The 14,519-nt window shown below is 33.2% G+C and overlaps 3 protein-coding genes across 3 annotated transcripts; all 3 read left to right on the forward strand.

Moving 5' to 3' along the window:
* The first annotated feature begins 73 nt into the window (after positions 1-73).
* Positions 74-2,176, forward strand: LOC143566214 (protein IQ-DOMAIN 15-like). Its single transcript, XM_077052966.1, has 3 exons — positions 74-513; positions 605-820; positions 1,534-2,176. Exons 1-3 carry the CDS (start codon positions 187-189, stop codon positions 2,002-2,004), a joined length of 1,014 nt encoding a protein of 337 aa, XP_076909081.1. The 5' UTR covers positions 74-186; the 3' UTR covers positions 2,005-2,176.
* A 5,265-nt stretch (positions 2,177-7,441) lies between these two features.
* On the forward strand, positions 7,442-7,891 carry LOC143566216 (uncharacterized). The gene has a single exon (XM_077052967.1). The coding sequence runs from the start codon at positions 7,442-7,444 to the stop codon at positions 7,889-7,891; it is 450 nt and encodes a 149-aa protein (XP_076909082.1).
* Positions 7,892-11,385: 3,494 nt separating this feature from the next.
* On the forward strand, positions 11,386-12,715 carry LOC143566198 (uncharacterized). Its single transcript, XM_077052955.1, has 2 exons — positions 11,386-11,837; positions 12,098-12,715. The coding sequence occupies exons 1-2, from the start codon at positions 11,472-11,474 to the stop codon at positions 12,401-12,403; spliced, it is 672 nt and encodes a 223-aa protein (XP_076909070.1). The 5' UTR covers positions 11,386-11,471; the 3' UTR covers positions 12,404-12,715.
* The last annotated feature ends 1,804 nt before the right edge of the window (positions 12,716-14,519 follow it).

Genomic DNA, 14,519 nt, shown 5'->3' on the forward strand with positions numbered 1-14,519 from the left:
TGTTGAGGCGGGTACATACCTCTTCAAAAATAGAATTTAGCTTCAATTGTACTCTTTTAATTCAACAACATTCTGACACACCAACATTTACATGTCATAAAGTGGATGTCTTCAATTCCATATCTTTAGCTTTCATTCATCACCATATTCATATAGTACGTTTTTTTTCTTCACATACATACATACATGATCAAATTGCAGATGGGATGGCTGGATGTTGTGAAAAAGGCTTTCGGGTCTCCAACTACAACCATCAAGGCTAGAGAAGAACAAGACCACCTCCACCAACACCAACATCATCACGAGGTGATTGTGCGGAAGATGAAGAATAGCAAGAGAAGATGGATTCTCAAGAAAACATGTCTTCATGAAACAACCACCATACTGCTGCATCTGCATCATGATGAATATCCAACCACCAAAATAGCAGCTTCACCAGCATATTCATATTCAAATTCCTTTGACAAACACAAAGCCACCCTTATCATTCAGACGTCATTCAGAGGATACCTCGTAAGTGGTTTTCATTAGTCACTAGCTAAGCTAGCTAATATAAATGTATAATGTATAAAGCTAGCATGTACTAACAGCATAACGGATGTAGGCAAGAAGAGCTCTGGAGGCGCTTAAAGGGGTTGTGAAGCTGCAAGCCTTGGTGAGAGGCTACAATGTAAGGAAACGGGCAAAGATGACACTGAGATGCATGCAGGCACTCCTTTGTATCCAAGCTCGAGTCTGTGACCAGCACAGACAACTTTCAACCTTCCATCACCAGGATTCACCCCCCATTGTACCTACCATTCATTCATTCCTTACTTTAATTCATAATTATTAGAGAATATTATATAATATATTATTAATAGAGTTTTAGTATTATAGTGTTACCATAATTAGGAGATTGTATTTAACTAGTTTGTATAATTAGGGGTTGTTTTATATTATTTGTTTTTAATATTTATTTATTTTTTGAATTTTTATATTTTTATTGTATGAAAGTTAATAATATACTTATGGTTTGATGATAAATTGTTTCACAAATAAATGAGATTTTATAACCCGGTTTAAAAGTTATATGGGTTTGATGAGACCCAAGCCCCGTTTATTTTTTTTACTATAAAATTGGTTTATTAATTATAAATAATATATATATTTTTTTAAATAAATCAGATATTAATTTTTGGTATATTCCTACTTTATAGGATTTTTAAATCAAATATTTGGTGAGATTAGTTTTTAATTTAATGAGAATTTATAACCAGTTTAAGAAACTTTTGGGTTTGATAAGACCCATACCCGTGAATTTGGGTCAAATGCATGAGAGACCTCCATTTAAAAACCAAACAAATCTTGTGACTCCAAAAAAGGGGGGGAGCGACCACATCGCGACACCTATGATTTTTTGGTTTTCGTTTATATATATTATAGATTGTACACATATATACAGTTGATCAATAATAAATTACACCTTACGGGGGTTTTCATTATTCTACATTAATATCAGCTAAATTACATGAGAGTTGGTTTTGATTGTAGATCAGAGAAGAAGGTACCAGGATGTTACACAAAACACAAAATGAACACGAGCAGGAAGACTTGAATCCAGGCCCTGTCACATGCCAACGTTGTTCCTTGTCTCCAAGACCAAGCTATGAGAGATCAAAAAGACTAAACACAAATCCATTTTCATCTCCATCGCAGCAGTCGCCATCATCCATCTCAAGGTTAGTCAAAGTGCAGTCAAGCAGCAGCCCACGAAGGGAGGGAAAGCCAAGCTACATGTCTGCAACAGTATCAGCCATAGCGAAGAATAGACCACAAAGTGAACCAAGGCAGGTGATGTCAATGACAGAGGGAGAGGGAAAGGGCACGAGGAAACGCCTTTCTTTCGGTAATGTAAGTGACAGTGAAGTAGCAACTCATAATCATATGATGGGAAGAAACCGTTGCAAACAGAGAATTGAAGATGAGGTTTCCCGCCTTTCAGTTAGTGAAGAGAGAAGGTGATTTAGATGACATTACATTAGCATATATGTATTTGATTGTTTTGTTTCCCATCTATATACACAAAAAAAGCTAGCTAGCTAGGTATTTAATTGTTCTTCTTAATTAGTAATGTAATGCATATTTTTTCTTGGTATTTTTATCATGACAATACATTTTTCAACAAAACCAGGTCTTTGTGACTTAATTCACAATACATTTCTTATTGTTCGTAGTAGTTTTAATATTCACTTGTTTATTTTTTTAATAATTTAATGTCAATAAGTTTAGAGGATAACAAGTGGGCTGTATGACATGTTTTTAGCAGGAAGTAAAGTTATTATTTTGTATTAGAAGACAAAAGTATTAGGATCAAGATTCAAGAATGTTTATTACCATATTCTCTTCATGGTTTTTTAAGCAAATCTTAAAGTGTTAATATGTTCTATCAGCTTCATCGGGCGCAACCAATCCTTGTTATGGATCAGTTTAAAATAATGCTCCTAGTAACCTATAGTCATGATTCTTTGTTGATATTGCTATGGTCTTTAAAATAGTTACAATTACAATTATTATCAGTATTTTTAACTTTTAAGGACTAGTGAGGATTAATCTAAGCGGGTTCAGATACCAGGTCATTGGATACGGGTCAGAGTTAAATTTTAATTTAATGTTTTATCGGGTGCAGTTAGCCTGGGTTTCTGTAATCTAGTTGGTCAGTACTCTGGTATTGTTTAAAACAAATGTACCTAGTTACCTATAGTCATGAATTATAACTCTAAACATTCTGAGGCCTTTAAACAACATAAGTGTTATTGTTATTATTACTGTTATCATTATTATTAGAATTAGTATTTTTTTAATATCTAAGACGGGTTAGAATACCTGGTAGGTTAGTGGTTAGTGGGTATGGGTCAAATATCAGTTTAGTTGATACGGGTCAAAGATGTGTACTCAAGATGATGTTTAATCGTGTTTCACGGTTCGCGTTTGTGTAATTGAGGATCGGTTGCTTTGGGTCAGGTAGCTAAAACTGCATTTTAACGTAATTTATAAACCAACCTTGATTCTGTAAAAAATTTACTTTTTGATATAACTAATCCTTATGATTGGATTGTAGACATGTGTTCAAACGGATAGTTGATATACTATTGTTATGAATAAATAGTTCAGGGGCTTATTAGTCATTTTACATACTAGTAATACTTGTTTTGTTTGTAACAGATAGGTTAAATACTGTTAGTTGTTAGTAGTTGAGGTACCGATGAAATGAATAAGCTTCTCTTCTAACTGTCTTCTTCTTCTTCTTCATTTTATCGTAACAGTGGTATCAAAGCTAACGATTCTCGGAACGCTCTTGATTCATATTACCGATTCGTTCAATTCATTGAAATTGATAGTTAATTCAATCAATTTCCATTTTTTTTGTTTCAAACCCTAGAAATTGATCATTCGTTCGTTCAATTTCAGTCCGATTTCAATTCAATTCATCAATTGATCTTCGATTCGATCAATTTAAGCCTAAAATGGCAACTCGTCAACAAGAATTAGATTGCATAGAAAAATCAACAAAGGATAGCGCACAATCAATTCAGACACAACAATTGTTGTTGGAGGAAAATTCGAATCATGTCAAGAACCTGCAAATTCAGATGGCAGAGGTATGTACACAGTTGAGATAGATGAAGGAACTTATGTTACACAATAACAGAGGTAACGATAAGAGATTGGTTCGATTGGGTCGATTAGATTTTCCAAAGTTTAATGGTGAAGATGTGGAAGGATGGCTATACAAATGTGATCATTTCTTCTCAATGGATAAAACAACATCAAATCTTAAAGCCTATTTTGCAGTGGTAAATCTTGAAGGTCCAGCACTACAATGGCATCAAGGTTTTATGTCAAGTCAAAACAGAGTTATTGAAGATATAGTGTGGGAGGATTATGCAAGATCTATTTTGAACCGGTTTTCTACAAGATTATCTGAGAATCCTATTGAAGACTTAAAGAACCTACAACAAACAGGTACTTTACAAGATTATTGTGAGGCTTTTGATGCATTATTGAATAAGGTTCAGCTATGTGAAAGTTATGCTGCTGGATTATTCATTGCTGGGTTAAAACCTGAGATAAGATGTCTAGTTAAAATCTTTAAACCTCAAACAATAAGAGATGCTATCTCTATGGCGAAACAACAAGAAGTGGTTTATAGCACATTGTTTGGCAGTAAAGATGTTAGGAAGTTGAACCCTATTCCTATGAACAGTACTACCCAAGCGAAGTTCAATAATAATTCTACTGCAGTGACACCTTACAAATCCAATTTTAGCTCAACATCTACCTTATCCTTGTTACCAACTCCTCACCCTAATAAAATGATTAAACCGGTAAGGAAGGTATCTACAAAGGAGGCCGAGGAAAAGAGGGCAAGAGGAGAGTGTTTTTGGTGCCCAGAAAAGTACACATCAACCCATAACTGTAAGTATAAACAATTATATGTATTAGAAATTGGGGCCAATGATGAGGAGGAAGAATCTACTCCTGAAGAGGTTATAAATGTACAAGAAATGACTATGGATCCTCAAATATCCATTCATGCCATTAATGGTGTTCCTTCTTTCAACACAATGAGGGTTATTGGCACTATAGGAACTAAACAGTTGCACATGTTAATTGATTATGGGTCAACTCATAATTTCCTCAATTCCAAACTTGGAAATAAACTTCAATGTCCAACCAAAGAGGTATCTTCTATGACTGTTACAGTGGCAAATGGTAATAAACTACCTTGTGCAACTCTTTGTCAGAATTTTCAATGGGTTATGCAAGGGGTATGGTTTAAATCTGATGTGTTGTTGATTCCTTTAGATAGTTATGATATGGTGTTGGGTGTCCAGTGGTTGCAAACACTGGATGGCATTGTGTGGAACTTCAAAAATCTAACTATGCAGTTTAAAGTAGGGAATCAAAAGTTTGAACTGAAAGGAACTTCTAATCAACCTATGTCCTTATGTTCTATAGAGAAGCTGAGTTCTATGTTGGTTGGGGGTCATAATTTGTTCAATGCTCAGTTGTTTAGTGTTCAAAATAGTGTGGATGGGTCATTTCAGCATCAAGCTAAAGTTAGTGAAGTGCAGTCTCATAAGTTGGTAGAAGCACTTTTACAAGAATTTGAGGATGTGTTTGATATTCCAACTATTCTTCCACCTCCTAGACCCTGTGATCATAAGATAGAGTTGATAGATGAGACTGTCACAATTAATCAAAGGGCGTATAGATATCCTATGGGGCAAAAGGATATAATAGAGAAAATGGTACAGGAGATGAAGGATATGGGTATCATAAGGGATAGTGTGAGTTCATTTGCTTCTCCTGTGGTTTTAGTTAAAAAGAAGGATGGATCTTGGAGGTTCTGTGTGGATTATAGGAAGCTCAATGAGAATACAGTCAAAAACAGATTTCCTATTCCTTTGATCGAGGAATTAATAGAAGAATTAGGAGGGGCTGAGGTGTTTTCAAAGTTGGATTTGAGATCAGGTTACCATCAAATCAGAATGCATAAAGATCATATTCATAAAACAGCTTTTAGAACACACCAAGGGTTGTTTGAGTTTGTAGTACTTCCTTTTGGATTGACTAATGCACCTGCCACCTTTCAAGGTCTAATGAATTCTGTATTTCAAAAGCTTTTGAGAAAGAAAGTTCTTATATTCTTTGATGACATTCTGGTGTACAGTAAAAATATACAACAACACTTGAAAGATTTAAGGGAGGTGCTACAATTATTCAGGAGTAATAAGTTGTTAGCCAAGAAGTCTAAATGTAGTTTTGCAGGAAGTAAAGTGGAATATTTGGGGCATGTTATATCTAAGAATGGTGTTGCTACTGATCAATCTAAGATTGAGGTGGTTAAAGAGTGGCCTGTACCTACCACAGTTAAACAGTTGAGAGGGTTCTTAGGTCTAACAGGCTATTACAGAAGGTTCATTTCTTCTTATGGGTCAATTGCTAAGCCATTGACTGCATTGTTACAGAAAGATTCGTTTAAGTGGTCTGATCAAGCCCAGAATGCATTTGAACAGCTTAAACAAGCTTTAATGCAACCCCAGTGTTAGCATTACCAGATTGGTCTAAGGAGTTTGTTATAGAGACTGATGCATCTTCAAAAGGTTTTAGCCTTTGTTAGTAAGGCTTTGTCAGTTAGGCAGTGCAGTTTCTCGGTTTATGAAAAAGAGTTGATGGCTATATTGATGGCAGTTAAACATTGGCATCAGTACTTGATACTTAAACATTTTGTAATAAGAACTGATCAGAAGAGTTTAAAACATCTGTTGGAACAAAAAATCACCACACCATTACAACATACATGGTTGAGCAAATTGATGGGATATGATTATGAGATTGTGTATAAGAAAGGAACTGAGAATAGTGCAGCTGATGCTTTATCAAGAATTCATGGTACAACCTTATTTCAAATGGTTTTGTCATCTTATGAGCCACTATTATTGGGAAAATTAAAATCTATTATGGCTAGTGATGTGGTAGCACAAGAAATTATTCAGAAGTTAATACAAGGAGAGACGGTACGACACATGACTTGGGATGGAAGTGTATTAAGAAGGAAAATGAAACTGTGGGTTCCTAAAGATGTATCATTAAGACAGGAAATTCTATCACTTTGTCATGCATCTGTTCAAGGGGGTCATTCTGGAATACACTCCACTTCACAAAGATTTAAGAGTATGTTTTATTGGAAGGGTGCTTCAAAAGACATTAAACAGTTTGTCAAAAGGTGTGATACTTGTTTAAGAGCAAAGTATGAGACTGTAGCAGTTCCTGGGTTATTGAATCCTCTTCCAATACCTACATCTATTTTTACAGATATCTCTATGGATTTCATTGGAGGGTTGCCTATTTCAAAAGGTTATGATACTATTTTAGTGATTGTGGACAGATTCACTAAATACGGTCATTTCTTACCATTAAAGCATCCTTATACTGCAACAACGGTGGCTCAAACAGTGCTTGACAATGTCTTTAAGATACATGGTTGTCCATTAACCATTGTGTCTGATAGAGATGCTTTATTCCTAAGTAATTTTTGGAAGGAATTTCTTAGAATGCAAGGAATCACTCAAGCATTGTCCACTGCGTATCATCCACAAACGGATGGGCAGACAGAAGTTTTGAATAGGTGTTTAGAGACTTATCTTAGATGTATGGTGATGAGTGAGCCTAAATCTTGGGTTAAATGGCTGTCATTAGCTCAATGGTGGTATAATTCTACTTGGCACTTTGCTATTCAAATGTCTCCCTATAAAGCTTTGTTTGGAGTTGATCCTCCTATTCACCTTCCTCATATTCCTTTAGACACTAATGTGGCTGCAGTAGAGGATCTATTTCAAACCAGGGAAGTTATGCTAACTACACTGAAGCAGTCACTAGACAGGCCAGGAATAGAATGAAACAGTTTGCTGATAATCACAGGAGTGAAAGATCTTTCGAAGTCGGGTCTTGGGTGTTTCTGAAGTTACATCCCTATGTTCAGACTACATTGAGAATTCATAAGTATTCAAAGCTATCCCCAAAATACTTTGGTCCATTTCTGATGTTGGATAAGATTGGTCCAGCTGCGTATAAATTGGATATGCCACCTACTTCACAGATACACCATACTTTTCATGTATCTTTGTTGAAACAAGCTAATGGACCTCCTGATGTAGTGCAACAATTGCCTATGGGTTCTAATAATGAGTTGCAGCCTTTACAAATCTTGGAAAAGAAACTGGCTAGACAAGGAAATAGACCAGTGGTAAAATTCTTGATTCAATGGAAAGATCTTCCTTTGCATGATGCTACGTGGATGAATGCTGACGAATTTATGGTCAAATTTCCTACTTTTCCCATCTGATTCTTGAGGTCAAGAATGCTATATGGAGGGAGTATTGTTATGAATAAATAGTTCAGGGGCTTATTAGTCATTTTACATACTTGCAATACTTGTTTTGTTTGTAACAAATAGGTTAAATACTGTTAGTTGTTAGTAGTTGAGGTATCGATGAAATGAATAAGCTTCTCTTCTAACTGTCTTCTTCTTCTTCATTTTTTCGTAACAACTGTTAATTGAATAAATATCCTAACTATTAAAGAGTGTCGATGGTTTACCGGAAATGACGTTAGGATTGTTAAATATTAATATGGTTATGATTTGATTTTACTCAGGTTGCTGTAATAACGTGGATAGGTGATCTGGTAAGATTAATAGAGCATACAGAAGTATAAAATGCAATATAAACAAATAGGTTCAAATATTAAGTCATTGGGTATGGATCATTGTGGAGTCTAATCTTGATTCGGTTTTGGTTGGTTTGAGCTTTTTTAATCAGGCCAGATAGGCAATATGGTACGCTCTAGTTTTAGTTCAGGCTTGCCATATTATAAGTGATTGACGTTGTGGTAGGTTTCGGTTTTTAATTTTTTTATTTTTTTGGATTCAACGGTTAAATTAACCTTTTGTTAGGGTATGATCATTGTTTTTATGCATGTCAATTTACACTGTTATTAAATAAATAAATAAATAAATATATCCTAAACATTAATATGTTTGTGTATTAAGAGACTTGATGTTGAATTTTAACATGGTGATATGAGTTGAGTTAACTCGAGCTGGTGCAATATCAACAAACGGGTTCAAATACTGGGTAATTGGTGAGAGTTGGGTATATCTAATGAGTTTGGGTAATTGTATACTAAAGAAACATAAAAGCCTAATTGCAGGAATTAATCAACAGTAAATTGGAAGATGAAAGGAATGATAATGGATGTACCTGATGGTGAAGTAAGCAAATAATAAAGTATCAGATTGTGAATTGAAATTTGAGTGAATCAAACATGAATAACTGCCATAAAGAAATCATCCAATGGGACTGTAGAAACTAAAACCCCAAATCAGTCAACCGCAACACTTTTAGTTGAAAAATAACCGAATACTAAAATTCATGAAGAATTACGTAATGCGCTGAAAATCGAAAGAATAAATTGGATTGAATTAGATGGGGTGGGGGGGGGGGGGGGCGATTAATGTAGATAGATATCCTAAAATTAAATTTGATTGAATTATTAACTTCAAAAATGTTTGTCATGAGTGCTTATTTACGTACGGCTGTTTTAAAAGTAGCGTTTTAAAAAATTGTTTGGATAAATTTTTGTGGTTGGAAAAACTAAAAAGCAGGTAAAATGATCAAAAATGACTTTTTTTTATATATTTGCTAGTTTTATAGATAATTGAATGATAGGTATATTTGTAATTTGGTATTCCAAAAGCAAAAGACTTGGATGTTGATTTTGATTGTTCGGGTTTGTTATTGGATGGGGAAATGCAAGAGACGATCTGAGTTGGGTGGTAGATTCTGATTGGTCGGGTTTGTTATTAGATGCCGATTCTCAATCAACAGTTTTTTTTGATAATGTTAACGAAGCACAAGTTATATTTTTTGTTAGTTAAAGCAAAACTTTATAAATAAACCGATTACGAATTAAACAATAAAAATATGAATTAAAAATATTAGATTGTTTAATACAAACAAGATATTATAAAAATATAAAACAACCCTTTTAACTAACGAACATAAACAAACATAAATGAAAACATTACCGAATGTTCACGACACAAATAAACAAAAACAACCTTTATACATGTCCGTTCATTTAACATAACGAATAAAATTTCTTGTTCGTGTTTATTCATATATTAAGCAAACAAACAAGCGTAAATGAACTTTCCACTAAATAGTTCACAAACTATTCGTTGAACGTTCCGTTTGTTTATGTATTACACCTAAATTAAATCATACCCATACAAAAAAGATATTGGTTATGTATTCATGATCACGTTAATCTACTAGCAAACAACATATATTTACTCGACTCAATTCAAGGAAACCAAACGCATACGTGTTAGCTCATCATATAATCATTATGAATATGACATCGAACCAATCTTTCCTACTAGTGCCATGCTGAAAACAATCAACTTTATCCTATGGCCCATAATCTTCATGTTTGTTATCATCATATCATTCATTTACTAAGGCTATAATTAATTTGTACAAAACTTATTATGTCTCCTAGCCGGGTCACCCCACCACGACGCTCATAATGCCCTACAAGTGTCACATAGTCAACATCAACACAAGGTCTTGATACCAAAATTTCCAAGATTGGAGTGAAAAATACCATATGCTATGTTTTTTTCTTTAATTTGTTGCTCCACTTAGATCAAAACGATAATTTTTTAATCATTAATTTTATGAAGAATATTATTATTTCCTTTTTCTTTTATTGGGATGCATGCATACCCACAAGGATCAAGAAATGTAATAATGGCCGTTTAAGACAAATCCTCATGTCATTTTCCTAAAAGAGTCGGGGTGTCTAAATTTCATTCATCACATTTCTTTTTCTTTTTCTTTTTCATTATTTATATTCATCGTGTCAGCTTTGTTTGACAAACTTGGCCCTTTATTCATCGGGGTGTCCCAAACCATACGCAATGATTAACATTGCCCACCACATCAACTTAGTGTACAAAGATTTTGACAATCCATCAACATTTACACACACATATATAAATGAGTACGTTATTTCCTTTTATTATATTGTTAGATATGTAAAAACTATATAAAAAATATATGTAGCGTACTAAGTTATATATATGTAACTTTTACTCTATGCACGCACCTTATATAAGATGCCTATATATATAACTTTTTTATTTGCTTTAAATTTCTAACCTAATAATTAAAAGAAAAAAAAAAAGTGAATGATTGGTAGTATAGTTTTCATGCAACTTTGTGGTAACCTCCCACCTATATGAAAAGAAAAATAAAAAAAAGGAAATGTATGAAGTTTATGATTGATTGACATAAGTTTAATTTTCACTTTTATATTTTGAATTTCTTATAGTTATTTTATTTGATCATTCACCCACACATGTGAAGAGAAATAGAGGGAAATGACTTTACATTCGTATTAAGTTACTAACCCTGCAAATTAATTAAGTCTACTCTTCAGTCTTCAACACCATTTATTAATTGTTTCATTTTATCCCGAGTGCACGTTTTAAGGTTACGATATATATTAATGCTAGTGGGAGATGAGACTTGAGAGCCGTCCTTTTTATAATTGTAAACATCTACACATGTTATGTCTACGTACCAGATTGAATCTTTTTTATATAATATTGTCACATATTATACACGATTAGTTCCAACTGATATTAATATGATATTTAGTATAATCTTGTAGTTTTGTGAAAATAAGAAAAAAGAAAGCATAGGAAGTTGAAAAGCACACGCCACTTGAAGCCATAATAATAACCCAACCCTATGTTTATTTTTAATTGGTATTTTAAAACACCACTCAACAATATTAAATTACATCATCCTAAAACAAAACAATATTCACAAGCTAGCTAGCTAGAGCATGAGAAAATGCTAGGATCCTCACCACCAACTACTGAAAACAATACTAGTACTAATCATGAAGTTATGGGAAAGAAGAACAAGAAGAAAAATAACAACATGAACATGAGTTGCAAGAGGTTTAGTGATGAACAAATAAAGTCACTGGAGTCAGTGTTCAAGAAGGAGAACAAGCTGGAACCAAGGAAGAAGCTGGAGATGGCTAGAGAGTTGGGTTTACACCCGCGCCAAGTGGCTATATGGTTTCAGAACAGAAGGGCTCGATGGAAGTCAAAACAGGTGGAGCAAGACCACAACAATCTCAAAGCTGATTATGACACCTTAAATCATCGATTCCAATCCTTAAAAAAAGAGAAACATGACTTGCTACACCAGGTATACATGTATAGGGTTTGGATCAAATACAAATTAAATTAGCGTGTTAACTATAAGAATCAAGTAGTGTAATTATAGTGCAGTGTAATTACACTACTTGTAAATATAATTATATTATTTGATTCTCACAGTTAGCACGTTGATTTAATTTGTACGTTAACTTTTCACTACGTATATATACAAATTATTAATTTGTTTTGCTAGCTATAGCTTCATTTGTATGTTAATATTAATTAATTAAGTTTAATGTGACCGAACAGTTAAGTAATTTATGTAGTCAGCTAAAAGAGCCTCATGAAGGAGAAGAAGAAGAAATCAAAGAGTTAGACAGCGGTGGTAACTCAAGCGGTTTTAGCGGGGCATTGGAACAAGACATGGCTATATATTCAGACGAAGATGATCCCATAATTATGATTAAAGAAGAGCTAGACATGAACAATAAGCAGCAGGGTGCAGATCATAAAGAATTAGAAGAAATAAGTCGACATGAAAACAGCTTTGACGAGATGGGTAGTCTTTTTGATCAGTCATGTTCAAACTGGTGGGACATATGGTCATCAAACTGATCGATCGATCGATCGGTCATATATATTATAGTACGTACGCATAGAGAATATCAAGTTGGTAATTAAGACCCACTATACATATATGGGGTTTGCAGTAGAAGCTAGATAGCTAGGAATCGAGGATATATATGCATGTGTAATAATGATGTAGCTTGTGACTTAAATATTAAAAGTATTCGTACTGACAGAGAACGTACTGCCACGGGAATGGCAAACTGGTTGTTAAGTATGAGCAGCATATGGATGGGCTAGCTAGCTGCTTGTCAAGATACTTTGTGTACAACACATATATATACACATACTACTACTAGTACTACTTTGTTTGTCTTCACGTACGTATATGGGTTAATGGAGCTGAAATGATCTCATTCATTGCTAAATTCCATTCTATTTATATATATATATATATATTTTGTTAAATGTTGTTTGATGAACAATCCCATATTTATACTTTTTAAGGTGAATTTCATTAATGAAATGTGAAAAATGTATTAAAAATGTAAAAAAGTGTATTTAGATTTTTGACCATGTGTTGTAGAAGAGTTTAGTTAATCAAAAAGTGATGTGTCACTAACTTATTTTCATGTAGGCAGTAGAATATTAACTAAGATTGTGCGTTGCGGTCACTTTAGTGGCTGGCACGAGCCACATCGATGACGCACACCACAACGGACACTTGCGAGTGGCGCCACAAGCGAGCAGCCGCGACCATGGTGGCGGGATGAAGTGAACTTTGGGAATGGATTGTTTTGGGGTGTGTACCACAATACAAACTATTTATCGATACATGAGCCGAGTAAATGAGTAATTATAACTATAGGATAAATCATAATACAATAAATGTTATAAATATTATTATTAGAGTGACTCCCCACATATATGTATCATAATATTATGATTCTTAATATACTTAACTCCCTCTAATGTTAATTTATGTGTTTATTGTAATGAGCCTATAAATAGAGGCTTGTATTCCATATTAAAACATCAATAAAAATCAATATTCTTTCTCTCTATCATCTCTTTATTTATGCATACAGATCTTGCTAATAGATCGTTGTTTCACAACACATTATCAACACGATAAGACAATAACTTGTTTAAAGATATAAACTAGAAATATATATTTTATTAGCGTTGTTTAAATAAAGCATAATCTCATACAAACTTAAGAATCTTGTTACACAAATAAAATCATGCATTTAACAAATTTCTAACAACGTAACAAGTACATATGTAATTAAATCACTTACACTCGGTTTAAAACCTATTTTTTGCGTTTATATATCATTACTCGCTATGTATACATAACTTAAAGAGAATATATATATAATTGTTTCTAAGATAATATAAAAGTTATTTTATAAAAACTAAAGAAAAAGCAACCATGCATGAGAATTAATAAGTAACATCGATCCAGCTCTAACCGTTACCTTGCTATCTATCTAATGCGTTGGAATAAATTATTTTTTTATGTATTCATTTTAATTTGATTAATCATAATATATATTATTAACATATTAAGACCATGTTTATTGGAAGGGCTTTCACAATCGTCAGATAACATTGTATTTTTGAGTTTTTTATTTAGGGGTTTGAAAAATAAAAGATACATTTTTTTTTCATTCTTAAGTTTTGTTTTTAAAAGAAAATAAAGCGATTGGAAACAAACGTTAAGGTTTTTTTCCTTCAAAACTTTCCAGCCAAATATGACATGATTGTAAAGGAAAGTTTATAGCCCTTACCATATTACTAATTTACCATATCTTAATTATTTTTTCCATGTTGCTATGAAAATATAATTATAAAGTTGCAGTTTTTTCACTATCTTTTCCTTCCAATATAACTTAAGAATGTTATTAACACTTTCTTTTTTTCTTCTTTTATTTTCTTTTAACTACAAAATGTCTTTTAAGTATATAATTTTTTTCCTTTCTTCCTCTATCCAATCTTATCATTTCTTTTCCTTATATTTTAAACCCGAGAATGCGTGTGTAAGGGATGGGGGTGGGGGGTTATTCAATAACTAACTAAACGACAAATATAATTATTATATAAATTAAAATAAAAGCAAATAAATGGATGAATGTGGCTGATGGTTAAATGATGATGATGT

The sequence above is a fragment of the Bidens hawaiensis genome, unplaced genomic scaffold (assembly GCF_021521415.1).
Source record: "Bidens hawaiensis isolate Kalapana, Puna unplaced genomic scaffold, B.hawaiensis_p1.1 tig00022752_1, whole genome shotgun sequence".
NCBI classification, from domain to species: domain Eukaryota; kingdom Viridiplantae; phylum Streptophyta; class Magnoliopsida; order Asterales; family Asteraceae; genus Bidens; species Bidens hawaiensis.